General features: G+C 51.2%; 1 protein-coding gene and 1 non-coding gene across 4 annotated transcripts in view; one reads left to right on the plus strand and one right to left on the minus strand.

The window, feature by feature from the left end:
- Positions 1-2,544: 2,544 nt before the first annotated feature.
- The window catches only part of EPHA10 (EPH receptor A10), a 55,334-nt gene continuing 30,228 nt past the window's right edge, over positions 2,545-27,650 (minus strand). The window contains exons 9-20 of one of the 3 annotated variants that reach the window (XM_074334413.1): positions 19,106-19,239; positions 16,441-16,612; positions 12,684-12,792; positions 9,239-9,300; positions 8,943-9,068; positions 7,761-7,946; positions 7,251-7,312; positions 6,821-7,024; positions 6,366-6,515; positions 5,944-6,137; positions 5,160-5,315; positions 2,545-5,014 (exon numbers count right to left, since the gene is read on the minus strand). In XM_074334413.1, the coding sequence (XP_074190514.1) occupies positions 4,900-5,014; positions 5,160-5,315; positions 5,944-6,137; positions 6,366-6,515; positions 6,821-7,024; positions 7,251-7,312; positions 7,761-7,946; positions 8,943-9,068; positions 9,239-9,300; positions 12,684-12,792; positions 16,441-16,612; positions 19,106-19,239 (1,670 nt within the window). In that variant the 3' untranslated portion in view covers positions 2,545-4,899. Of the gene's footprint in view, positions 5,015-5,159; positions 5,316-5,943; positions 6,138-6,365; positions 6,516-6,820; positions 7,025-7,250; positions 7,313-7,760; positions 7,947-8,942; positions 9,069-9,238; positions 9,301-12,683; positions 12,793-16,440; positions 16,613-18,384; positions 19,021-19,104; positions 19,240-19,781; positions 19,802-27,650 lie in introns of those variants that run through there. The other 2 variants (XM_074334414.1, XM_019726558.2) reach the window with 2 other exon arrangements.
- On the plus strand, positions 20,049-20,151 carry LOC141572507 (U6 spliceosomal RNA). Its single transcript, XR_012497837.1, has one exon. It is a non-coding gene; the product is annotated as a U6 spliceosomal RNA (small nuclear RNA).

Consider the following 27,650-nt stretch of genomic DNA (forward strand, 5'->3'; position numbering starts at 1 on the left):
GAACCCAATGGTAGGAAGCGGGTGGTGTGTAGTAGGTGCCTAATAAATGCCAATCGTGTGATGAAGAGAGAGCAGTCCATTCCATATAAGGGGCTGATTTGGAAGGTAACGAGTTCCCCCTTCCAGGATTTAAAGCTTCGGCTGAACTCAGGGCTGGAATGTTGCAAAGAAAATTTAAACCTTACCTGCCCAGTTCACAGACATACTTTCACTTTCACTGTTTGGAGTTTGTTTTTCAAATTAGTTGGTAACAATTTAAAATTGCGAGGTTTCACAAAAATGATTCTAGCCTCCAAAAATAAGATTCGGCAACATAGGCCACGTCAACTGGAGCCGAGTAGCAGCTTTCTTTGGTCCTTAGAGAACCCTCTTCCCGTTCAAAGCAATCCCTACTAGACTTCCTTTTGTTACCTACCTCAGGCCTGTGGGCCATGTACTTTGTACCCACTGCCCGTGTGTATAAAGTAAATAAAAGCAGCTGCCCCGGGGTGAAGGGAGGGTGGGGCCTGGAGTTCAGAACCCTAGAATTTCAATAAACAGGTTCATTCTTTGCCCGACAAGCCCCCTGATCTTTCCAAAAGCCCTCCTTGGGGTTTCCTATTGAAAGAATTCCAAATATAATGCCTTACGAAGAGTTAAGTTATTCATAGGAAGAGCTAGTTCCTAGGGTGCGTGTGACAGGACATCACCTAACCGTCATTTGTTCATGGCATCAGACATACCTTTTAGCTCAAAGGAACTACTATCCCCGTCACCAACAATGAGTTCGCGATGTGTCCTAATCCCTGAAAAACAAAGTATGTCTCAATGTCCACATGTGCACAAACTCTGATAAATGGATTTGCTTTTCCTAATTTTACACAATGGCAGTTGTTAACCCATACCGAAAACTGAGCCTGACATACATGCTGAAGATTTAATAGGTAGTTCATGTGGCTTCACAAAAGAGACAACATGACAGTGACCAAGCCGAACCAGAGCCTACACTGAGCTCCCACTTGACAGGAGTCTGGAATCCAGTTTACTCTGGCTAAGGCGCCTTCTCTTTGCCCTTTCCAGGATTAGGCATTTTCCCAGCCCCTTATCATCCCCACCTGCATCACCTCACCGATGGAACAAGTCCCTTCTCCCCCAATTTCCTCCCTGCCAGCTGTAACCGCACTTCCTGCCTCCTGCACTTTGCCATCACCTTCCCCTTACTTGATATTAGCATCTATGTAGTTGGCGTTTTCTGATCCTCGGATGATGGAGATGGTGGAGGACACAACATACCCTTGGCACCGAGACACCAGGAAGAGCCCAGCTCCCCATCGGCAAATTGTCAGTGCCCACAAGTACATGCTGCCGTGGCACAATATGCCCAAGAGCCATCAGGATGGAGGCAGATGCCCGTCTCCAAAGAAACAACCCCTGCAAATCTGACGCAAAGCTCATCCTGGCAAACCTACTCATCTCCACTCCCAGCAGTGCCCCAGCTGATTGTCACGAAGGCGTGTGGTGGTGGAGGAAACGGGCTAGATGGAGCCTCACTGCGGGGGATGTAAGGTGTCTGTAATGGGGAAACAAACTTGGTTTGGGATTTTTAGTTTTTCTGAACGTACACGAGCAATCTTGGTCCAAACATATTCTTGGGGAGAGACTTGAGATACACATGCTGGGCTCGCAAGACACTGGGAGGCATCATGAGGTCTCCGTGAACAGAAGGAGTTTCTGACTTCTCTCTGTTGCCCCAAGACCAGGGGAAGGGGGGAAAGGGGGCGGGGACAGCTACTAATATGGGTAGGAAACATCCTGAGGAGACTAGCGGGGTTTTTTTTCAAGATACTGGCAGACACTCAACGGTACATGACAAAGGTATAAAGAGATTTAGAGAGAGGGTGCCATACAGTAGTAAGTTTTACTCAGTCCTGAGCAGTGTGATGTGAGGAGCTGAGTCCAGAACTCAGTCACCGGTTAATGGCAATGAACTCACGACCTGGTTTTCCCTGGGGGCCTTCTCACAGCTCCCCAGGGACTAGGTCAGGCAAAGCCTTCCACTGGACTCCACAACACCTAGGATTTAGCCCTATCGCTGGGCCTTAACTGACTCCCCCTATTAGGCAGTGAGGGCTTAACTTCCTAGTAGGTGCTAAGCACATGTTCACTGAATGAGCAGATCCTTGCCAACCAATCAGCAGCCTCAGCGCCCAGAGAAGTTCATTTCAATTCCCAGCCACACAGGGTATGTCTACCCGGTGCCTCACACCTTGCTAGTATCACTTAGTGGGTGTTTCCTGTGTGCCAGGCACTGTGTTACGAGTTGGAGGGGGTCCTCCATGCTCTGGCTGTGAGCCCCAAGGGGGCAGACTTCAGCAGAGCTGTCATGTTTCCTAAACGTGTCCTCCCCTAGACTGGGGGAAGTTTCATGGCAGGGACAGTCTGCTTCGTCTCTATGCAGAGAGATCTCGGACACACTCTGGAGATCCCCCTCAACGGGCTGGGGAGGACACCCTCCCACACAAGCTACTTAATGGTTAAGCGATTGTCACTGAAAGAGGCACCATATCACACACAAATTTTTATTACTTTGTCCTGCATATAGAACCCAAGAATTATAAAAACATCTCCAGCATTTAGTCAAAGAAATCACCTCCCCAACCAGCCCCTTCCCTTCCTGGGTGGGCTCAGATGGGGGTGCTCGGGGGTTGCAGGCCACTTCCTTCTGTCCAGTGAACAAGTTCCATATAAAAATAGATCTGTAGAGGGCTCCCAGAGGGCCATCAGCCTGCATCGCACCAGCACCCGTGCAGGGCTGAGGCCTGGGACCCCTCAGGGTTCTGGGACCTCTCTCCTCAGTGGAGGGAGATCTACCCTGGACACCGAAGTCCTGCCAACAGGAGCCCCTCTGCAGGACAGCTGGGGGGGGAGGGGACTTTGACCTTTAGAGCATGACAGATGGAGCTGGAGACGGAGATGAGCCTCCCTCCACCCAAGACTGGACGCTGGTCCCATGCCGTGTCCTCTCCAGGCTTCCCAGGGGGCAGGGGGTGGGGTGCAGAGTCTGAAGGGCACCTGGCACTGAGCAATAGCTCAGTGTCCCCCAGAACCCCCAAAGTCACTGAACTTGGGCAGTTGCCCAGGAGATGGGGGAGCAGGGGTTGGAGGGACTCTAAGGAGGGCAGAGCTGCCCCGGCAGGGCCAGGCCAAAGGCACTGCTGTGAGCACCATCCCCCACCACTGGCGCTCCCCAAAGACGCACTGCAGCCCCTCCTCAGGCTGGCCCATCTGCTTGGACTCTTCTTGTCCTAGGTCCTCCATCTGGGCCTGCTGAAAACTACCCACCCAAAGAAGGAACTCTCTCCCACCTTTAGGACACTGGGCAACTTCCCAGGCAGTCTCTCAGCCAAGAAGCCTTTTCAGACACCCCCCATATACACAGATCAAGAGAGCGTCTGTCTGCCCCTCCACCCACCAGCCCACAGACCCGAGGTTTCCTATGGGGCCCTGGGCCATTACTGGAAGGCACCCTTGTGGTGCTTCTTGGTGCCTGAGCTCATCTCCCCACCTGGTCTGAGCCCTACGAGGGCCAGCTCTGGGTCTCATTTACCCCTTTCCTCCAGCCCTTGGCTCTTCCTTCCTACCCCCAACATACACAGTGAAACCCAGAACGGGCATGTCAGGGGTGACTCGGAAAGACTCAGCCCCCATGGCCCTATCTAGACCCAGCTGCCATCCTGCCGTTCTATGAAAGCGTGGCCTCACAATCACCACAACTTTTGGGGAGCCCTTCTGGATGAGGATCTCTGGAGTCAGCTAAGTGCACCCACTTCTGCAGAGGCCTGCAGAAGCCAGAGGGAGGAGGCACTCCTGGAGGCTGGGTGGTGGCCAGGGGGTGGAGCTTCCACCAGGGGGTCACCTCAGTCTCTCTGACTGCCTCAGGAAGGAGTGATGGGATCACAGGGCAGGACCAAGGCCGCTCTCTCCAGATCCAACCTCACCCCTAGACGGGAAGTTGGCCTACGTGGTTCCAGCCCAGGCCTGGCCCTAGCTCCTCAACTGGGCCTCGGCTTTCCCCATCTGTACAGTGAGGGTTGGACCAGCCTGTCAGAGAGAGAAGACCCATCTCTGAGACTCTCTTCACCATTCCCCAAGGCTGGACAGCAAATTCCTTGGATCCCCCTGGGGAGGAAACATCTCACCTCATGCTCTTCCCAGGAGTCCTAGCCAGAGAGTTTATAAAAGGAACGCCAAGGGGAGGCTGGCAGGGCCTCAGGAGCACCAGGACATTGAGTGACCCAGCCAGGACCCTCACCCTGGCCCTGAATGTCAGCCCAAGGGCCGGGGAAGCAGAAGTCAGCTCCTGGGTCTAGGGCCCTCGGGGCGCTGAGCTCAGTGCCACCTCTGCTGCCTAGGCTTCAGGACAAGTGTCCAGACAGGGCTCAGCCCAGTACAAGGAGCTGAGGACGCTGCCCCTCCAGGGCCCAACAAGATGGGCGACCAGGCAGCTGTGGTCATTGGCAGGTCTAATGAGAGCCCAGCAGTGACCTGTGCTGCCTGTGGGCCAGTGGGTCTGTGAGATAGTGGGGTAGGCCAGGCTCCCTGTTGCATGGAAGACAGAAGGGCATGAGCCCGGAGATTTAAAGCTGTACCTTCCCTCTGCGCCCTCAGTGTCTGAGACCCTGCATTTCCTCCTGCTATTCTCTCAAGGGTCCTCTCCAAGGATCTGACCCTTTTTCCAGGGGGCCTGAGTCAGGCAAGGTGTTCAGACTGGGGGAGATAGAAGGAGTAGGCAGTGAAATGGGAGGAAACTGGCCCCACGTGAAGGAAGGAAATGCTCACTTCCGCAGGAGTGGAGAGCAGCTTGCCAGGGCTGGGTCTGCAGCCTCCCTGGGGTCCTGGCCTGGAAGAGTTGGGGGCTGCTCACACCTGTACCCGCCGGCCCTGCAGATGGAGGACTCGTGCCCTCAGGGCGCTGATCCCACTGAGGAGGGCCTCCCGATGTTCCACAGAAGAGATTCCCAGGCTCATCAGATCCCTGCAAAGAAGGGCTGGTCAGAGCAGCCAGCTCACCCCCACCTTCTGCTCTCCCTCCCTTGTCTGGACAGGGGAGGGCCCAGAATCAGGACAGGCTGGGCTTCCCACATGGGCAGCGGCAGGGCCCCTGGCTTGCTTAGACTCACTGGGCAGTCATGGCGGCCACGGCCTCCAGGCTCCCGTAGCCGGCTGCAGCGAAGCTGTCCTTGTAGCGGCCCAGGTCCAGGGCCCCCAGCCACGCACCCACGGAGCCGAAGGAGGGGAAGGTGGAGAAGGCACGGTCCGCCAGCGGGGTGGGAGGCCTAGAGGCAGAGGAGCAGTGGTCAGCGGACAGCAGGGATCTGGTGCCCAGACCTGGTCACTCTCCTGAGGAGAGGCCAGCTCGAAAAGACAGGAGAAGAGGAGGCAACTGAGCCCAGGGCAGGCCTGGCACACATGGAGTGCTAGGCATTCTCAGAGCAGACGAAGTTTCAACATTCTCAGGCAGGTGGAAGTGAGTGGGCTGCACCTGAGCCAGCTAAACGGACTGGGAGTATCTGAACAGCTTGGGGGTAGACATACCTAGGAGAGTTTGGGAGGTGACCCATTTTGGGGACAACTAATACTAATTTCACATATTTTATTTACTGGAACTACAAACGTGTTAGGACTATTACCACATATATTTATCCAGTCAACGGTCATGGTACTTGGGACACGGGAAGCAAAATCCAAGACAAGCAGAAGTGGCTAAGCTGGATGAAAGGTTACGTGCCTGAGGCAGGTGGGCATGAATATTAGCTCTCTCTGGGGCAGCTGGGTGAGCAGTCATACCTAGACAGGAGGGGTAACACAGGGGAGGCAGCTGTACTTAGGGCACCTGGGAGGCCATTTGTGGACAGCGGAGAGGTCAGCTGTATCTGCTGTGGACGGGGCTAGATGGGAATGTACCTAGGACAGGTGGCTGTGGCACACTTCGGGGGTTCTGGGTCCTGCACCATCTTGCTCAGGATGCTGTGGATCTGGGAGAACCTGGGCCGCTCACCTGGCTCCTTCTGCCAGCAGGCAAGCATCAGTCGGTGCAGGGGGGAGGGGCAGTTCCTGGGGGGGGGCAGCCGGAAGCCATCCTCCACGGCCTTGATTACCTGGGCCATGGGGGTGGGGGAAGGGAGCAGACAAGAGGTTTTAGGTACCCCCAATATACACACACATTCTATCCCAAGGAAGACTCAAGTGGTGGCCAGACGGGACAAGAAGCAAGTAAACAGTGAAGAGGGGCTTGGGGCTAGGAGGTCAAGGGTCAGGGAACTGGGGTCTGAGGTCAGAGGGCAAGAGGATCAGAAGACAAGGAGCTGGAGCCACGGGTCACTCACATCTTGGCCAGACATGTCCCAGTAGGGCCGCTCCCCAAAGGCCATCACCTCCCACATGACAACACCGAAGCTCCACACATCGCTGGCAGAGCTGAAGTGGCCGAACTGCAGCGTCTCGGGGGCTGCCCACAGTGCTGGGCTTCGGCCGCTCTGTGGGCAGGTGCGCAGGTCAGGGGCAGAAATGGACGGGGTCATACCCAGGTTCCCCACCCCACCGAGCCTCAGAGCCAGCCCCACCTGCCATCCTCCCAGCGGCACATCTGGGGAAGGCACACAAGCTAACCACAAGGTGACGTCCACACTGGCATTTATTCGGGACCAACTGGGTCGAGAGGCAGGGTGGGGGAAGTGACCTTGACACAGCAGGGAAGGGGGCACAAGTGTGGGGGGGATGCGACTCCAGGGCAATTTGACGGGAAATAGAGCAGTCTTGCCTGGGGGAAGGAAGCCCTCACCATGGTGGTGTAGACAGCCTCTGCTCGGTCCCGGGGTCCCCGCCCAAAGCCGGACATCTTGCAGATGAGGCCACTACTGACCAGCACACGGCGGGCGGCCAGGCCCCGGTGAACGTAGCCCATCTCTGACAGATACTTCATGGCCGACGCCAGCCCAGGCAGCAGCCCCATCAGCTGCCCGGCCACCATTTGGCCCTCGTGCCTCTGAGGGAGACAAGGAGACCAAGACCAGGGCTGTACACTCAGCCTCTCTGGTGCTGTGTGACCTCGGGAAGTCATGTGGCCCTCTCTGGGCTTCAGTTTGCCCCGTAACCCACCAGGTCAGCCTGGTCAGTGGGTACTTTTTCAACTCCAAGCCCCACCAAAGAGAAAAGTGAGGAACCAAGAATAACATGGTCATCTCTACCCCCCCAGGGCCCAGGCCACTCACCCTGAGGAAGCCATCCAGGGCCCCATGGCTCATATACTCAGTGACAATCATCAAGGTGCTTCCTGTGCCCAGGGACGGGGAACATACAGAGGCTGAGTTGTCTGCTCCCCTCCGCATACATGCTCCCCCCACGTAAGTTCCGACCTGGGCCAAGATGGCCAGAACGAAGGCCATACCCCTCTAAGCTTGCCACCCTCCTTCCCAGCCCAGGATCCCCTATGCTGAAGAACGAAAAGGAGTCAGCTGCAGGGTGACAAATGCCAAGGTCAGGAGCTGCAACAAGTTTGCTAAGAAAGATCACCCAAGGTCCAATGATCCACCCCCCAGAATGTGACCACAAGTCAGAAAGGTCACTCTGTCAGAGGGGCCACCCTGAGTCAGTGAAAGAAAGCTGAGGCCTTCTCTCCATGCTGGGACTCACAGGCACTGCCTCTCATGGCTGAGGGAAGGGCCTTGGGGCACAGGAGCACCCCCCTCCCGCCCCGTCATCTCCATCTGCATGGGCCCTACCTCGGGTGACGACCCCCTCCAGCCGCACGATGTGGCTGTGGTCAAACTGACCCAGGGTCAGGGCCTCGGCCAGGAAGCTGAGCCTCTGAGAGTCGGAGCAGCCTTCCCTCAGCGTGTGCACGGCCACAGGGAGCCCCTGGCGGCCAGGGAGCTGCAGGCAGCCGCAACACAGCTCCCCAAAGTGCCCTGTGGGGACACAGCACCTCAGACACCCCCCTGGAGGCCACTCCCAGCCAACCTGGCAGGGTGAGCTGAAGAGGAGCAACTTCTGGATCACGGGCGTTTCTGGTCTGGGACTCAGAGTTCCTGGGGTCAACTCCTGAGAAACTGAGGACCAGCAGTGTGGTGGGCTTCATCTCTCTTTCCCCCTCTTGGCCTCAGTTTTCTTCTGTGTGAAACGGGGATTCCTCCCTGCCTGCCTCAGCAGGAGGTTTCAGAGCCTCAGAGAGAGGACTTGGCATATGCCAGAACACTGAAGGTTACCAAAGCCCAGGGTGACCCAGGACGGATAATGATGACATCCATTCTGCCACGCGGCCCCTTTCCGGCGTCTGCCCAGTGGGTCTGGCAACAGTGTCAGGGCATAGCATCAGGCTCCTGGTGAGAGCAGCTGCCTTGTCTGAGCACAGGGGCCGATGGTTTGTAGACGGGAAGAAAGGAAACCAGGAGGCTAACCGTTAGGGGGCGAGCACCCACCATGAGCCAGGCCTCGTGCTGAGCTTGTGAAGGCCACACATCAGCTCCTGCTGAGGCAGCTATCATGACCACTTCACAAATGAGACACTGATCACGCAGCTGGTCAGCGTAGTGCCAGGACTAAAGCTCGGGCATGTCTGGCCCCCAAGTGTGCAGAGGCCGCTCCCAGCTGCCCCATGGAGGCCTGGGGTTAAACTTCTGCCAGTGGCAGCCTGCAGAGACCAGCCCTGAAAGGGCCTGAGAGAGCTCAGGAGAGATCTCAGGGACCCTGGGTTCAGGGAGAAGGTAGGAAGGCAGGGCAGGGTCACAGACTCCTCTGCCAGCCCTTACTCTGGAACCTGGTAGGTGGAGGTGGGGCTGGACATGGACTTGGGGCTTCTTCGGCAGGGCGGGGGACTGGGGTGAAGGCATGGCTTCCAGGGTGGGAGGGGCTAGGGCAGAGGCAGGGCTCTCGGATGGACAAGGTTTCCTGGACCCCCAGCCTGCCTGTTCCAAGGCTCTTCTCCAGAGTCACACTTTTCGCATCCAGCTCCTTGGCGAACAGATGAACAGCCTGCAGCGGGTCCCCACAGCTCTGGGGGTCCACAAACGTGCGGCGTGTTGGGATTTTGACTGGGAGCGCAGAGAGAGAGAGAGAGAGAGAGAGAGAGAGAGAGAGAGAGACACGGGCCTGAGGATAGGGGCGGGAAGTGTGGGAGTCATGCAATGGCAGCAAGGAGGAGGGTTGAGGAGTGAGGTAGGATGGTGCCCACCACCCCTGAAGCCAGGCCCAGACAACTCACAGTGGAAATACAGCTCCTCCTCATCATGGGCGTCCTGACCCCCCTTGCCATAGCTGCAGGACCTGGGAGGGGAGAGGGGTGCAGAGTCGGAGCCATTCCCTGAGCCAGGCTGCCCCGCCCTTACCATTTCAGCAGCATCCCAAGGCGGCATGTCTTTGTCCTTTCAAAAGGACAAGATGTGTGCCACAGGGGATGGACCTTCTTTTTCTGCTGGCTTGAAAGCTCCTCCCCACAGCACACACGTAACCCTAGCTCCAACCTAACCCCTCAGCCCATCAGCATTCCTAGTTATTTTCACTTTGAGACACAGTGCACATTCTTGCCACTCCAGAGGCACCCAAATCCACACCCCTGACTTTAAGCTCAAGCTGCCCCCCTGCCTACAGGTGAACAAACAGGCAGGCCTTGCACTCAGGGGCAGCTTCGGGTCTAGTCAGGAAAACCAACATAATGGTTGGACCTGACCCCTTCCAGAGCCATCAGAATGGCTCCCTGAGACAGCAGCAGCTGTGGAACAAAGGACTGCATCACAATCAACAAAGCCACAGGCTGGCATTTAGGGGCCCCTGAGGCAGTGCCTTGCAGCCCAGATAGACTTTGGCTTTTATTCTGTGAGCAGAGGAGAGCCCCTAGGGAATTTTGAGCAGGGGGGTGCTGTGAACCATTTGCATTTTAGAAAGATCATCCTAGCTGCTGTTGCTGTCCCTGCAGGAGATGGGGGTGGCTCAGGCTATAGGGTGACCATGGAGGGAAAAGTGAGAGGACTCAAGTGACATTTAAGTGACAGGGCCACAGGGCTTGGAGATTGCTAGAAAGCAGGAAGGGAGCGGGAGAAAGCTTGCCCAGCAGAGTTTATGGTGCTGCCATTTACCAAGACAGGGAGAGCAGAAGTTCATGTAAGGACTTGTGAGTTTGCAGGGCCTATGGTATAAGCAGGGGATTCAATGAAAAGGGAGTTAGGGGTGTGTGTGTGTGTGTGTGTGTGTGTGTGTGTGTGTCTGGAGTTTGGAACAGAGGTAGGCTCTGGAGATACAAATTCGGGAGCTGTGAGAAGTGGGGCAAGGAAGAAGCCTGAGGACCCCCAACGTTTAGATTGGGTGCAGGAGAAGGAAGCCAAGGAGATCACAAGAGAACAGTGGGCGAAGTAGGAGGGAAATAAAGGGAAGTCAGGGCGGCTATGTCTAGGTACCAAGGGAGGAAAAGTGGCGCAGGGAGAGAGGTCGTGCGAAGGCTCAAGGCGGAGGCATGAAAGGAGGATGGAGAAGGGTGGTCGCGGTTCCATACCAACGGGAAAGGGGAGAAAGGCTGCCTGTCATACAGGATGAAGTGGTCGCAACAGGAAGTGAACAGCATGGGCTCTGGAACGTGACTGCACCGACCGGCTTCCCAGCTCCTCTACTTGGCAACCTTGGGACAGGGTGGCTCAGTGTTCTCTTTAATAAAATCAGGATAAAGACGACAGCCTCGCCTGATGGCACTGTTGCAAAGACCTTATTAAGGGTCTTACTAAGACCCTACTAACTCAATAAATGTTAGCTGTTATGCAGGAGAGAAAGGGACATTATAAATAGTAACAGGTTCCTGAGCTGTAAGAGGGGGTGGGTTCAGGTCCCAGGTAGGAGGGCTGATCCTGGCTAAGAGGAAGACATGTCCTCTAGAGCAAAAGAAGGGAGAGGCCCAGAGAAGACTGGGGGTGAAGGTGAGGGGCTAATGACGGGGTTAAAGAGCAGGTGCAGCAGATGTGGCTGAAGGAACGCGCTGCAAGGACAGGGAGCTGCAGGGCAAAAGTAGAAGTGGATCAGTGTTTGGGGTGATGGCCAGGTCCTTGTCAGGACATGGGAGAAGGAAGCAGAGGTGGAACAGAAGAGAAGGTCCTTGGGAATGAGGAAGTCAGGTAACTGAGGGGCCAAGAACTGGGACTGGTGGTGTAATGGCTACTGCAGTCACCCAGCGTGGTGACAGGACTGCCATGAATGAGGGGAACATCCGGGAGAGGTGGGTAGAGATGAACGGGAAGGCTGAGTGGATGCAAGAGTGGGAGAGAAGGTGAGAAGCTTCCACTGGACGACACCCTCTAGTAAGAAGTGGGGCGAGCCAGGATGGACTGAGGAGGGAAAGTGGAGGTGAGGAGACTATTGCATAGAGCAAGCACTACAGAGATTCGGAAAGTGGGGGACAGGGAGAGATTTTAAGGTCTGCAAAGTTGGGACACGCCTGCTGGAGCAGCTTGCCTCCAGGCCCATCAGCACTAGACCGGCTGATTCTCCCCCATTTCACTGCCATTTGATTTTGAGCACATTTTGAAATCCACTCCTTGGCTTGCTCTGCCTGCCCAGTGCGTCTGTATCCGAGGCACTCCTGGGCAGCCGCTCTGGTCCTGCAGAATCTTCCCGGAGAGCGGCTCCTTGTTCACCTCTCCCCTTTCTTCTTTCTGCCTCTCTGAGCTGCCCACCTCACGGCCAGGACAAGATGCTGTCAGCTCCTGCCCTTGCCTGCTTTCCCAATAGGTCCAACATATGGACCTTTAAGTTCTGTCACTAAAGAGCTGGATCTTCAAGTGCCTCACTTACGGCCAAGTAAGCAGTCAGTGCCAAATGAATGCTCAGTGTCCCCTTGGCCCACAGGCAGTTCCAGGCTGCTGAGATGTGGCTCCTTGGCCAGCCCATTTCTCTCGTCTGCTCCCTACAATGCAGCCCTTTGCGTGTAGACTGTCTAACCCCTCAAGTAGGCTGACTTCAGCCCCACCCTGGTACCTGCCTGGGGAACCTCTGCAAGTGGTAGCGTGGCGCTGGGGAGAAGGGGGAAATATATACCACGAGGGTTCTGCTGTGTGTAAAAGGACTGGAATCTTCTCTGAGCCAGACTCAAGCTCCACATCTTTCCCCTCCTCCCATCCCCTTTCTCTGCCCACTCTCCTGCAAGCTTCCTTCTGCTGGGGGTTGGGGGTTCTCCTTATCGTCCCCCCTCCCACACACACGTGCGTGCACACACACACACACACACACACACACGCACACACACGCGCGCGCACACACACACACACACACACAACACAATTTATGCCTTTCTTCTCTATGCCTGTGTTCAAGGGCCTCAAGACCCCTGGGGGCAGGGGCTGCAGGCCTCTGAGTGCCTCAGGAGAATCCTAATCACACTGGAGCAGCCGGAGCTTGATTCCGTCCTCAGTAATGCCTTCTGACATTTAATGAGTTAAGGAGCTAAATCCCCCTCATCCCCAGCGAGCGGCTGAGCTAGTTGCAGGGCTGGCAGCCGCTAGAGCGAACGTGGGGGGAGGGGCGAGGGCGCCGCTAGCCAGGCCTCAGCTCCACAGCAGTGCGCGTGCATGTGCACGTCTGCATGCGCGCGCGCGCGGGTACAGAGAGAGGTGCCTGTGAGCACACGTTAATGTGCACTGGGGCCAGCCAGGCCGGGACCAGCCACCTACCTCCTCCAAACGGCCAGCACACTTATCACGGAGCCCAGGATGAGCAGGGCTGAGACGGTCACCACGGTGATGACGACCGCTGGGCTCTGGCCCCTGGACGCGGAGGCAGCTGCAAAGGCAGGCAGAGGACCATGCTCATGGGTGAGCCCCAGGACAGACTCCCGTCCTCGCCCCACAGCACCTCTGCACTTGAGGCCAGCCTTCCCGCAGCGGAGGGACCAGGCAGCCCCCAGCAAAGAGGCACCTGGAGCTTCCTTCTCTCCAGAGCAGGGCGCCTCCACTGCAGCCCAGCTCTGAGAGAGAACAGGGATCCAGGCAGGCTGGCCTGCGCCTCCCTCTTTACTTTTCAGATGGGCAATGAGAGACTTAAGGTAGCTCTGAAGGGGGAATGGCCTCTCATCTGAGCTCCGCAGCCCCAAACCAGACCATTCACCAACAATAAGAGTTAACATTTAATGCACACTTACTCCATTCAAGACATTATGCCATGTGCCTTAACCAAATGATCCTGCTTCATCATCACAATAAGCCAGTCAGGTGTTACTGTCTCCACTTTATAGCTGAGGAAACTGACATTGAAAAAAGCTGTGTAATTTGCCCAAGGTCACAGAGCTAATAAATAATGAGCCTAAGATTTGAACCTGATTCCAAAAGATTCTGCTTTGAATTATTTCACCAAGGGAGGGGCCTAGAGGACCCCAGGCTCTTAGCTCCATCGCTCCATCCATCCATCCATCCATCCATCCATCCATCCATCCATCCATCTCATCCATCCATCCATCCATCCATCTCATCCATCCATCCATCCATCCATCCCATCCCATCCCATCCATCCATCCATCCATCCATCCATCCATCCATCCATCCATCATGTGTGCCAGGCTAGGCTAGTAGTGGGGAGACAGTAATGAATGAGCCAGAATCTCTGCCCTGGAAGACTGTACAGACCAGTGGGAGAGACAGAAACAAAAATCTTAACTGCAGAATGAAAAAAGAAACACAGAAATGAACACAGCTGAGCAGAGGCACAGTAATTTCTTCCTAAGCCAGTGAGGAAGGCTTCACAGAAGAGGTGTCTGACCGGGAAGATTGACAAGGTGGGTGATGCTTAGATGCACATGCTGGGTCTGGAAAATGGCAAGTTGTCTCATGTGGCTGGAAAGAGACTGTGGAGGCAGAGAGTGGCAGGATGTGAAGCCGGAAGGTGGGGGGATGCAGGGAACCGGGGAGGAGACAGAACTTGGAAGGCCTTGAGTGCTAGGCCAAGGAATGTGGACTTTATCCTGCGGGTCACAGGGAGCCAAGGGACAGTGGACAGAGCGTCTGCCTCAGGGGAAAGGAATGAGGGCATTGGCTGGGAGTGTGGGGGGAGGGGAGGCTTGTGAGAGGTGGAGGTCTGGGGTAACTACCGAGGATTGGGAAAATGTTGTCCAACCCTGAAGACTAACCTGGGATTTCAAAATACACTTCTCAGGGCAGCCTCATGCAGGACAAACAGAGGAGGATGACCCAAGTCTGGGGGCTGGGGGGGCAGGTGCAGCACGATGTTTAGGGAATGAAGGTGAGCAGAGCTGGTGAGTAGTTCTGCCAGGACAACCAGCAGTAGCTGGGTAGATGGATGTGTGGCCAGGAGGGGCTGACAGCCTGGGAAATGAGGTCAGACCCCAAGAGCTGTTATGAGGATGGATGTCACAGAGCAAGTAAAAAGGGACAGAAGAGGGAGAATCAGAGGCCGCCAAAGCCAGGGTCAAAGAGGGTATTTCAGAGCCCGTGGTTCCAGAGGTGGGGAACAGGGCTCAGGGTCTGGCCAGGGGCAGAGGGGGTGTGGTTACCAAGGACTGTTAGAAATACAGGGTCCAGGTGGACATGGAAATGGAGAATGGAGATGGGGTGTTCGTGGGAAGCGGCCCTCCGGGGTCCCCACCTCCTGGTGTTCATCTTCCTGGAGCGTGGATTGGACGTAGTCGCTCGCTTCTAATGAACAGAATGTGGCAAAGTGATGGGATAGCACTCCCAAGATGAGGTTACAAGAGATGGTGCCTCTGTTTTGGGTGCACTCTTGCTCACTCACAGTCTCTAAAAGAATCTAGTTCCTGTGTTATGAGTAGCCCCATGGAGAAACACATGAGGCAAGGAACTGTAAGAGCTAGCAAGAACCCGAGCAGGGAGGCAGAGTCTCCCCTAGTTCAGCCTTGAGATGACCACAGCCCCAGAGGACACCCTGACTGCAGCCTTGTGAGACACCCTGAGCCAAGTGGCACCTAGTTAGGCTGCACCCATATTTCTGACCCACAGAAACCAGGAGATAACAAATGTTTATTGTTTTCAGTTGCTAAGTTTTGGGGGCAATTTGTTAGACAGCAATAGATAACTAATACAGTGCTGAAGCATGGGCTTTCATCATGATCTTGATTTGGGGTCACAGCTACTGGAAAAAGTACTCTGCTGATTGGAAGACCCAACCCCCCATAGCCAGGCCCGCAGCAAAGGAGGCTGCGGAACTGAACAGTACCTATTAACGTAGAAACACCAGAAGAATGGAGGTCATCAGCCCCTCTTCCGCCCCCCCCCCACACACACACACATCACACTCATGCCAGCAAGAGCCATGAGCCTTTGTTCAGATGACTTCCTCTCTCCAAAATGCCTTCCCTGCCCGTCTCCACACATTGAAATGTTCCCCAGCCGTCAAGACATGGCTCTAATCTCCTCTTGCCAGCACCTGGCTGAGGTCTGGCACAGACAGGCATCCAAGCAAGAAGTGCTGTCTTCCTTCCCAGAACTCAGACTCCCTCAACATTTTATCTCCACCTCCCTTCGGGCTCAGAACTCTTCCTATCTTGGATTAGACTCGTGTAGCAGGTTGGAAAGAATTATTATCTTGACAGCTGGTGCCAGAATGCCTCTTAGGGGGAATTGCCTTTGTCTAGGAAAATACTTTCACGAGCTGCTTGGGGTAGATAGAGGTGAGACCCCAAGGGCTGGGTTAGCAGCAGGCGAAACAATAAAAGAGGGAGCTAAATGCTCTGTGGGCATCCTGAAAGGGAACTTGGGGGTGGCTGGGAGAAGAGGAACCAGGGGAGAGAAGTGAAGGGGGGCTGTGGTAGAGCACTGCAGTAGAGAAGCTGGAGCTGTTTTAGGATCAAGATATCTAATGTTCAGCTTCTGTTTTATTTTGTCTTGATAACAGCTCCAGTGAGAAATTATTCCCTGGCCATACAATTCACCATTGAAAGTGTGCAATTCTTGTTTTGTTTTGTTTTGTTTCATTGATTGCTGCAGTGCACCCCCTCTACATGGCTCCCAACATTCACTGAAGTTGGCTTCACACTCTAAGGCCAAGTGTGCCATGTTTGGGTCCATGATCACGGCAGAGAGAGAAACAGAATGGGAACAAGAATTTAGCGGTCAGAGCAAGAGGTGACCATGACACTAGAACTCCTTCCAAGGAAATAGCAGGGATCTTGGGGAGGGCACGGATGTTCGCACAAGACATGGGATAGGTCCTGTGCGGCAGGGAACCACAGCAGAGACTTGGGGTGTAGGGGTTCATGACCCCCTTCCCTGTGAGCTCCTCCAGGACAGGTACCCAATCTAATTCATGTCGCCAAGTAGATATCAGTTAGTGGCCTCCCAATTTATTACTTAATTAGGTTTTAATGAATTAAACAGTTTTGTAGGCTCTCTTAAGGTCACATATACTCCCTCTCCCATCTGTCTCCTGCCCAGGTCCCTCTCGCTGACCCTCGGCACTTACCCTCCTCTGGGGTCTGTACTTCAATGCTGGGGCTGAAGCTCTGGGTCTCCCAGGAGGGCCCTGGGGAAGCAGCCCGGACCTGAAACACGTAGCGGGTGGCCGGCTTCAGGTTGGTGACAGTGACTGCAGGCATCCCTGTCTTCACAGTGGAGTACATCTGCTCGCTCTGACCCTGCGGACGACGGCGACGGCGGCGTGAGGCCCAGACCCACGCCTCTGGGAGAGGGACGGGGGAAAGGGGAGGGGCTGGGGAGCACCCTTAGGAGCACGAGAACCTGACTCCAGTCGTCTCGGGGGACTGCACAGGTTTCTTCCACAGTGTCCCCCCAAGTTCCCACCCCACAGTCAGTGAGCACAGCCCCACCTCAGAGTAAGAGAAACTTTACAGAAGGTGCTAGATCCTCCTTCTCGGGGCTGAGAGGACGATGGACATGAGGGCCTGGCAGCCCAAGGGGTGAGCTGGGCCTGACGCCTCAGAGGGAAAAATAAGAAAACGGGCCCTGACACCTGCCTGGTCTTGGTCAGCTCACAAGCCTTTTCTTCCCTTTGTCATCTGATTTTCATAACTGTCCTATCTTTTCGATTTATTTGTCTTGTTTCACAGATAAGGAAATCAGGCTCAGGGGGTAAAGCAGCTCACCCAGGGTCTGCACTGGAGAGTGGGACCAGTGACAGACGTCACTGAGCGAGGCCCTGCTCACCGTCAGCTGCCGTACTAGACCCTCTAGAAGCCCGACCTCCTACAATCCTCGCAACAGCATCTCTATCTTCTTTTGAGGTGAAGGTCACATGAAGGTCAAGGTGTCACCTCCATTCCTTCATGTCCTGCGCTTTTTGTTCTACATCGTGCTGCCTCCACACATCTGATAACGGCAGGTGTTACAGACACTCCCATCATGTCGTCTCTGCCCACACCTCCTTATTAGAGCCCCTGCCACACCCACAGAAGGGCACCTCCATGACGTCCTGTGGCCCCAGTCCCTTGGTCATGGTATTTAGGGACCAGGGAAGACTTGACCCAAGCTGGGCCAATCAGAATCTCCCTTCCAGGCATGTGAACAGTTTAGAAAAACAGTGAGGCAATGGCTGCAGGACCTAGGAAACGGAGCAGGCTGGGGACGGGGCGGAGGAAAGGAGCACCGCTGCCCACCTCGCATGCTGTGCTCTGAGCACTCCCCTCTGCGGAGGAGGTTGGACTGGGGTGCAGAAAGACGCCCAAGTGAGGGGCGCTGTGGCTCCAGCAATACCCTAGTCACTGGGCTCCATGAGATGGTCCTGAAGACTTCAAATAGTCCCTTTTGTACTGGCTCCTCCTTTCCAGGGTTTTAGTTCCCAGCAAATTCACACTCTCTGAGGGCCTGCGAGCATCCGCCCAGCTCAGCTCCGAGACTCTGTGTCTGTACTCTGATCCCCAAGTGTCAGTTCAATGAGCCCTTTCTAAGCTACTGCTGTACGCCTCGCTCCTTCCCAGTGTCCTTTGCTGCTGTCTCCTAAATAGCAGGGCTCCTCAGAACTCTGTCCTGGCCACTCATCCCACTCACGTTCCCCTCCTAGGGCATCTCTTCTGGTCCTCTGGCTTCGCGACCATCTGTGTGCTGAAAGCCCAACTCTCCTTCTCTAGCCCACGCCTCTCCCTTCAGCTTCAGACCTACAAGTCCACTTGGATGTCCCATGGCCCCTTGAATGCTACTTGGGTAAAGCCAAGCTCACCACCTTACCCCAAACCTGCCCCTCCCCCTCAGTGGTTCTCCACCTGTCAGGGCACCCCACCCTCTAGGTCGTCCCGCAGTGACTCAGAAGTTTCTCCTCCTTCCTGTCCAATATCCCCCCGGCCCCAACTCACAGTTCTCAATAGATTTCTGGGATTTAAAAACTATTGTCTGAGTCAGCAAAGAAGTCCTTTGAGTCACTGAGAAGTGAGTGAAGTTCTGACACATATGGTGCTGAAGTTGAAAGCCAGGTTTCACTTTAATAAAATTTGCACCAAGGTGAGAAACAGTTTAACAGTCGATTACATATCAGATTTAAAGACAATATATTTATGGGGGAAAGAGAGAGCGGATTGGACTGTAACTCCATTTGTCAAATCATGATTGAACTGCAACCACAGATTGATGACAGACCGAGGTCAGCAAAAGCATCCTATGAGAATCAATTGTCCAGAAGGACTTTACAATAAGGAGCACTGTATATTTTTCATTTGTAAATGGTGGGTTACACATCCTTTGTATCAGTGCAATTATACCAGCTGACCTAGCAATGTGTTCCAGCACGCACACATTTGTGTAAAAATGGAGACAACATAATCTTTCTGCATTCTTTTTCTTAAAAGTGTTGCAAATTGTATGCATATGATTTGGGCACAAAAACTCTGGATCAGCCTGCAGACAAAGCTCTTTGTCAATTGTGCACACTAGGCAAAAGTGGTGAAAATAAAGATGATGCCTAGTGAGGAACGGAGACTTGAGGGAATGAGGAAGAGCAGGGAAGTCCATGGTATGGAGGGGACAGGAAGAAACTCCTGGGAGGCCAGTGGACATATTTAGTAAGAAAGTAAGAAGGGCTTTTGCCGGGAGGAGGCTGTAAAGAAGAGGAAGCGGACTGGCAAAGGGGACAGACCACAGCCAGGGATGCAGCCCCAGGTCCTTCCCAGGCTCCGACTCACCTTCTCATAGTAGCGGATCTCATACTCCGTGCTGTTGGCCCCAGGGGCTCCAGCAGGGATGGGCTCCCGCCATGACAGGGACACACTCTGGGGCTCCACTCGGTCCCTGCGAATCTCATCCTCCTCCCAGGGCCCTGAAAGTAAGTATTGTGGGATTCTCAACAGAGATCCAACTGCAGGGCAAGGCCAGGGAGCTGGAAGGACCGGGCATGCAGGAGTGGGGGAGGGGCTAGGGAAGGCTGAGGGCATGGTCTAAAGGGCTGTGGGTGCGACAAGAGGTTCCTGAGGGGCAGAGCCTGAGGGGTCCAGACCAGAGGGAAGCAAGGCCCCTGTCACCCTACAGCTCTCCACTTCAGGTGCTCCTGGGGTGAGGGGGAAGCACCCGGTCTCCTGCTGCAGACCCTTATGGTGATTGGTTCTAATCACCCACGCTCTTTCTACACTTTCTGGGGATTAGAGACATTAGACAGCTTCATAGGCAGGAAGGCCAGCTACTGAACTATTCTAATGATCTGGTCAAGAGGTAATATACTCAACACACTAGGAATAGCAGGACACTACCTCAACCCAATAAAAGCCATATATGAAAAGACCACAGCCAACATCTTACTCAGCAGTGCAAGGTTGGAAGCTTTCCCTCTAAGATCAGCAACAAGACAATGATGTCCATTCTCACCAGTTCGATTCAACACGGAACTGGAAGTCCTCGCCAGAGCAAGCAGGCAAGAGAAAGAAACAGAGGCAACCAGGTTGGAAAGGAAGAAGTGAAAGTATCTCTGTCCCCAGATGATATGTAGAAATCCCTAAAAATTCCACCAAACAACAACCACCACCTGTTAAAACTAATAAACAAATCCAGCAAAGTTGTAGGATAAAAAAATCAACATGCAAAAATCAGTTGGATTTTTATAAACTAACAATGAAAAATCTGAAAAGGAGGTGCGTGCTTCGGCAGCACATACACTAAAACTGGAACGATACAGAGAAGATTAGCATGGCCCCTGAGCAAGGATGATGAAAAATCTGAAAAGGAAATTAAGAAAACAAAGCCATTTATAATAGCATCAAAAAAAATGAAGTATGGGCCGGCCCGGTGGCTCAGGCGGTTAGAGCTCTATGCTCCTAACTCCTAAGGCTGCCGGTTCGATTCCCACATGGGCCAGTGGGCTCTCAACCACAAGGTTGCCGGTTCAGCTCCTCGAGTCCCGCAAGAGATGGTGGGCAGCGCCCCCTGCAACTAAGATTGAACACGGCACCTTGAGCTAAGCTGCCTCCCAGATGACTCAGTTGGTTGGAGTGCGTCCTCTCAACCACAAGGTTGCCAGTTCGATTCCTCGAGTCCCACAAGGGATGGTGGGCTGTGCCCCCTGCAACTAACAACGGCAACTGGACCTGGAGCTGAGCTGCGCCCTCCACAACTAAGACTGAAAGGACAACAACTTGACTTGGAAAAAAGTCCTGGAAGTACACACTGTTCCCCAATAAAGTCCTGTTCCCATTCCCCCAATAAAATCTTTTTTTAAAAAAATGAAATACGCAGGAATAAACAATCAAAAGAAGCTAAAGACTGGTACAGTGAAAAGTATAAAACATTGCTGAAAACTTTAAGAAGACACAAATAAATGGAAAGGCATCCATGTTTATGAAGTAGAAGACTTAATATTGTTAAAATGTCCATGCTATTCAAAGTGATTTACAAAGTCAATGTAATTCCTGTCAAAATCCCAATGGCCTATTATTACTGAAATAGAGAAAAGCCATCCTAAAATTCATACGGATTCTCAAAGGATCATCAATATTCAAACAACCTTGAGAAAGAAAAACAAAGCTGGTGGCCTCACACTTCCTGACTTCAAAACATATTTCAAAGCTACAGTAATCCAAACAGTATGGTACTAGCACAAATAAATATAGATCAGTGGAACAGAATAGAGAGCCCAGAAATAAACCCTGACTTGTATGGTCAAATGATCTTCAACAAAGGTGCCGAAGCTACACAATGGGGAAAGGATAGACTCTACAACAAATGTGTAAGTAAAACTAGATATCCACAGGTAAAAGAATGAAGGTAGACCCTTACCATACGCTACATACAAAAATTAACTCAAAGTGGATTACAGACCTGAGCATAAGACCTGGAGCTATAAAATTCCTAAAAGAAAATATAGGGAGAAAAGTTCATGACATTAGTATCAAATCTGGCAATGATTTCTTGGCTATAAAACCCAAAACACAGGAAACAAAAGCAAAACTAGATAAATGGGACTATATCAAACTTAACTTCTGCGCAGCAATGGAATCAATCATCAAAGTGAAAAGGCAATCTATGGGATGGGAGAAAATATTTGCTAACCACATATCTGATAAGGGATGAATATATAAAGAACTCCTACAACTCAACATCAACAACAAAAACCCCACAAATCACACAATTAAAAAATAGGCAGAGTACTTGAATAAACATTTCTCCAAGAAGATATACAAATGGCCAACAAGCCTATAAAAAGATGCTCAATATCACTAATCATCAGAAAAATGCAGGTCAAAACCACAATGAGATATCACCTCACACCCATTAGGATGGCTACTATCAACCCTCCCCCCCAAAAAAAAATAAAGAAAAGAAAAACAGAAAATAACAAGTGTTGGCAAGGATGTGGAGAAATTAGAACACTTGTGCTCTGTTGGTAGGAATGTAAAATGATGCAGCTGCTGTGGAAAATAGTATAGAGGTGCCTCAAAGAATTAGAAATAGAATGACCATACGAAGTACCAAATAGAACTACCCAGGGGCTGGTGGGGGATAGAAGCTGCTGTTCAATTGTTCAGTGAGTTTGAGTTTTGCAAGATGAAAAAGTTCTAGAGATCCGTTACACAACAGTGTGCATAGAGTTAACACACTTAAAATGGTTAAGATGCTAAATTTAATGTTAAGTATTTTTTACCACAATAAAAAAAATACTGATGCCCAAGTACAACTGAAAACAATTAAATCATATTCTCTGTGGGGTGGGACTAGGCATTAGAGTATGAGTGCGCACGCGTGTGTGTGTGTGTGTGCGTGTGTGTGTGTTTAAGCTTCTCAGTGATTCTAATATGTAGACAAGCTGGAGAACCACTAGTCTAGATAACGCCAATGGACAGCAGCAAAAACAAACAAACAAGTACTAACACCTGAACTAAGCCAGGGACCACCAGGTTCCTGGGGGGAAAGATCACGACTTCACTGCCATGTGTTGATCCAAGGGGTTTCCCAGACAGGCTGCTGGAAAGGCAGCTGGGTAAGGGGTTCCGGGGCTCACAAAAGGTGTCTGGGAGGAAGATGGAGATCCAAGACCCATTAGAAAGTGATTAGGTAAAACTACCCAGAAGGAGAGGAGGAAAAACGTTTAGGAAGTAAAGCCAAGAAACCACAACATTTAAAGACAGACGAAGGAAAAGGTGCTTGGAAAGGAGGAGCCGGAGAATTAACAGGAGGACCCGGAGCAAACAAGGTCGCAGAAGTCCCAGGAAGAGAACATTTAAGAAGCTTCTCTCCTGACACTTCCGGTTATTAGCTACGGGTCTATGAGCAAGTGCCTCAGTCTCCTCATGTTAGCTTGGAAACAATGACGACGCTTCACAGGCTTGCTGGGAGAATTTTATGAAGTAACGAACACAAAGAGCTTAAGCACAATACCGGACACAGAGTGAGCACTCAGTAGACGTTTGCCAACAACAGAGGCCAGTGGTTGGCAGCGTCGTGTGTTGAGAAGAGATGGGGAAAGATGATTCAAAGTGCCCTCCGGCTTTCGCCACATGGAGGTTCCTCGTGACTCCCGGGCACTGAGGGGAGCTTGATGTCAGGTAGTGATGGGCCCAGGAAATGGAGGCAGGGCATACGTAGCTCACTCTTTGAAAAGTCTGTGAACGTGGCTTCCAGTTTTAAGTGGCACCCATCTAGCAGCCCCACCTCCAGTCTTTGTCAAATTCCAATTAAAAGAAAGAGTTGAAAACCCAGAACATCACCATAGAGTAGTCTTGACAGCTGAGGAGGAGGTGTGGAGTGGCATCTTCCTGCCTGTGATAAAGCCAGTGGGACTAGACTGAGAAGTGGAATTGTAGTGAACCTCCAGGTTAAGCTGCCCACAGAGTGGCACTGCCTCCCATCCTAAAAATAACTTGAAAGGTCCTTTATCCTTCCTCCCACTGTCTGACCCTTAAAAAATAGCACCGTCTTTGTTAACTGGACAATGGACAGCCATCACTTGACTGCATAGCTGCTTTTGAGGAAAAGTGCTTTTCCTTATCCCTATGGAGCGCCTCTCAGCCTAAATCCACTTGAGATGGCAGCTCCCAGAAAAGATGTGGGCACAAAGGGAGAGGAGTGACGAAGCATCCCAGGAGGTGGCACAGTCCCTTGTAGATACAAGCAGAGGGCACGGATAGGAAGTAGCTAGGAATGCCTTTTTTTTTTTTAAGATTTTACTGGGGAAGGGGAACAGGACTTTATTGGGGAACAGTGTGTACTTCCAGGCCTTTCTTCCAAGTCAAGTTGTTGTCCTTTCAATCTTAGTTGTGGAGGGTGCATTCAGCTTCAAGTTGTTGTCCTTTCAGTCTTATTTGTGGAGGGCGCAGCTCAGCTCCAGGTCCAGTTGCTGTGTTCTAGTTGCAAGGGGCGCAGCCCACCATCCCTTGCGGGAGTCGGACCGGCAACCTTGTGGTTGAGAGGACGCGCTCCAACAAACTGAGCCCTCCAGGAGCTCAGCGGCAGCTCAGCTCAAGGTGCCGTGTTCAATCTTAGTTGCAGGGGGCGGAGCCCACCATCCCTTGCAGGACTTGAGGAGTTGAACTGGCAACCTTGTGGTTGAGAGCCCACTGGCCCATGTGGCAATCGAACTGGGAGCCTTCGGAGTGAAGAGCACGGAGCTCCAACCGCCTGAGCCACCGGGCCGGCCCAGGAATGTCATTTTTTGAAACATTTGTTGAAAGCAACAGGTCGCCAGTATGTAGATATAGGAGAAGGTTGCATTTGACCCCACAGAGATATATTATATGAAAGTCTGATAAATCCTGAGAATGAAGCTAAAAGCTGAGCCCAAGCACCTGCTCTCCTGCTGTACATTTGTGATGCGATTCAGCCAGCATCCGAGGGGGCCAAGAGTACAGTGGACACTATTGGAAACCTGCTCAACAGCCACATCCCCCTTCCCTGCTGGAAGAAGGGAGGAGGGAGTAAAAACTGTACAGATCTCTTTCTCTAATTATGGAGAAGTAAAAGCAGAAACAAAAAGATAAACACAAGCAAGTCATCCAGAAATTGAAACACATTTTCTAAAATAATTTGAGTCAAAACTACAATACTAGAAGAAAACACAGGTGTAAATTCTTCATGACTTTAGATTAGGCAATGGTTTCTTAGATATGAAACCAAAAGCACAAGAAACCAAAGGAAAAAAATAGATAAATTGGACTTCATCAAAATTTAAAACTTTGAACTTCAATGGATACTATCAAGAAAGTGGAAGATAACCCACAGAGGAGGAGAAAATATTTGCAAATCATGTATCTAATAAGGGTAGTTACATGTTGAATTGTGTCCCCAAAAATGATATGTTGAAGTCCTAACCCCCACTACCTCTAGAATGTGACTTTATTTGGAAATAAGGTCTTTACAGAGGTAATCCAGTTAAAATGAGGTCATTAATCCAATATGACGCATGTTTTCATGAAAAGGGGAAACTTGGACACAGAGACAGATACTCGTAGAGGGAAGATGATGTGAATACACACGGGGAAAAGATGACCACTTGACCGTAATGATGCATCCACAGCCAAGGGATGCCAAGGAATGCTGGCAGACACCAGAGGCTAGAAAAGGCAAGGAAGCATTCTCCCCTGGAAAAGCCAGAGAAAGCAGGGTCCTGCTGACACCTTGATTTTAGACTTTTAGCCTCCAGAACTAAGACAATAAATTTCTTTTCTTTTGAGACACCCAATTTTTGGTACTTTGTTACAGCAGCTCTAGGAAAGTAATACAAGGGTCTAGTATCCAGAAAAGATATAAATATTGGCCATGCCTCAAAAAGTCAAGCAGTTCCTCAAAAGGAAAAACTTACCATATGTATTAGTCATCTTAGGCTCTCATAACAAGATACTGCAGACCGAAACAACAAAAACGTATTTTCTCACAGTTCTAGTGGCTAGAAATCCCAGATCAAGATGCGTGCAGACTCGTATTGTATTCTGGTAAGGACTCTCTTCCTGACCTGCACACAGCATCCTTCTTGCTGTGTCCTCACCTGGCCTTTCCTTTGTGTACACTCAGGGACAGCAGGCAAGTTCTGATGGCTCTCCTCCTCTTCTTAGAAGGACACCAGTCATACGGGATTAGGGCCCCACCCTTATGATCTCATTAATCTTAATTACTTCCTTAAAGGCCCTATCTCTAAACATAGTCACAATCCCACTCCAAGATATATATCCAAGAGAAAACATGTTCACACAAAAACTTGTACACAAATGTTCATAGCAGCATTATTCATAATAGCCCAAACGTGTAAACAGCCCATGTCCATAAACCAATGAATGGATAAATGAAACTGTGGTATAACCATGTAATGGAACATTAATCAGCCATTAAAAAAATGATGTACTGATGGGGCAGCCAGATGGTTGAAGCGTGAGCTCTGAACAACAGGGTTGCCTGTTTGATTCCCACATGGGCCAGTGAGCTGCACCCTCCACAACTAGATTGAAGACAACGAGCTGCTGCTGAGTTTCTGGAGGGGCGGCCGGATGGCTCAGTTGGTTAGAGCGCGAGCTCTTAACAACAAGGCTGCCAGTTCAATTACCACATGGGATGGTGGGCTGTGCCCCCCCTGCAACTGAAGATTGAAAACGGTGACTGGATTTGGGGCTGAGCTGCGCCCTCCGCAACTGGATTGAAGGACAACGACTTGGAGCTGATGGGCCCTGGAGAAACACACTGTTCCCCAATATTCCCCAATTAACAAAAAAAAAAAAAGAATGAATTAAAAAAAAAAAGATACACTGGTATGTGCTACAATATGAATGAACCCTGAAAACATTACGCTAAGTGAAAGAAGCCAGACACAAAAGTCCACATATTATATAATTCCACGTACATGAAATGCCCAGAATAGGCAAATACAGAGACAGGAAGTAGAGTAGTGGTTAGTAAGGGCTGGAGGGATGGGGGAATGGGGAGTGACTCTTAATGGGTTTCTTTTTGGGGTGATGAAAATGTTCTGGAAATAGTGCTGGTTACATAACCATGTGACTATATAAAAAAAACCACTGAACTGTACACTTTAAAAGGTATATGAAATTTTATGTTATGTGAATTATATCTCACAAGAAAACTAACAATACTAACAATGTGATATATTATGTATAAAAACGTACTGAATGTGACCAAAGCTATACTCGGATGGAACTTCACAGGCTTAAAATATTAAAACCAAAAATAACTACGCACTGAACTCACTCAGAAAAAGACTTCAGGAAAGCAGGAGAGTAGTATTAATAAATATAAAACAATAAAATAAGCAACAAAAGTAAAGAGCAATGAATTTATAAATTTAAGAGCTGACTTTGTCATAATCAATAAAATTAACTTCTGGCAAAGATAATTAAGAAAAAAGAAATCACAAGCACACAACATGAAGGAGGAGAAAGCAGAGTTAACTCCAGATCTTGAGGAAAATTTTAACATGTACATATACATTTCCAGGCTAATGAATTAGGTAAAGATCATCCAAAGATTTTCTATGAAAGCACAAATTAACAAAACTGATTCAAGAAGTTATGGAAAGATTGAGAATATCATCAAACCTTGCCCCCCAAAAAGGTGCAGGTCTCAGAGAGTTTCCCAGATGGTTTTGCATGCCTTCAAAGAATGTATAATTGTGCTATTTAAACTGTTCCAGAGCAAAAAAAAAAGAAAAAGGAGAGATTCTTCCTGATTCTTCTTCCAAAGCCAGAATTACTATAATGCCAAAACTTGACAAAGAACAATAAAAAACACTAAACTAACCTCTCTTATAAATGTAGATAGAAAAAATATTGAAATTCAAGCAAATTAACTCAGCAAAATATTAAAAGAATAACTCATATCCAGTAGGGTATAATCTAAGAATGCAAAGAGAATTCACACTGAAAAAAAATCCATTAATAGAACTCATCATACTGATAGGTCAAAGGAGAAGAAAACATGTGGTCCTCTTGAAATGTCCCTAAGCATTTTATAAAACTAACATCCATTCCTGATTTTTTTTTTTTTTTTTTCAGTAAAAAGTAGAAGCATTATTGGCCAGCCCGGTGGCTCAGACAGTTGGAGCTCCGTGCTCCTAACTCCAAAGGATGACGGTTCGATTCCCACGTGGTCCAGGGGGCTCTCAACCACAAAGTTGCCAGTTCGACTCCCACAAGGGATGGTGGGCTGCACCCCCTGCAACAAGCAACTGGCAACTGGACCTGGAGCTGAGCTGCACCCTCCACAACTAAGACTGAAAGGACAACAACTTGACTTGGAAGCAAGTCC

The sequence above is a fragment of the Rhinolophus sinicus genome, linkage group LG06, assembly GCF_036562045.2.
Source record: "Rhinolophus sinicus isolate RSC01 linkage group LG06, ASM3656204v1, whole genome shotgun sequence".
Lineage (NCBI taxonomy): Eukaryota > Metazoa > Chordata > Mammalia > Chiroptera > Rhinolophidae > Rhinolophus > Rhinolophus sinicus.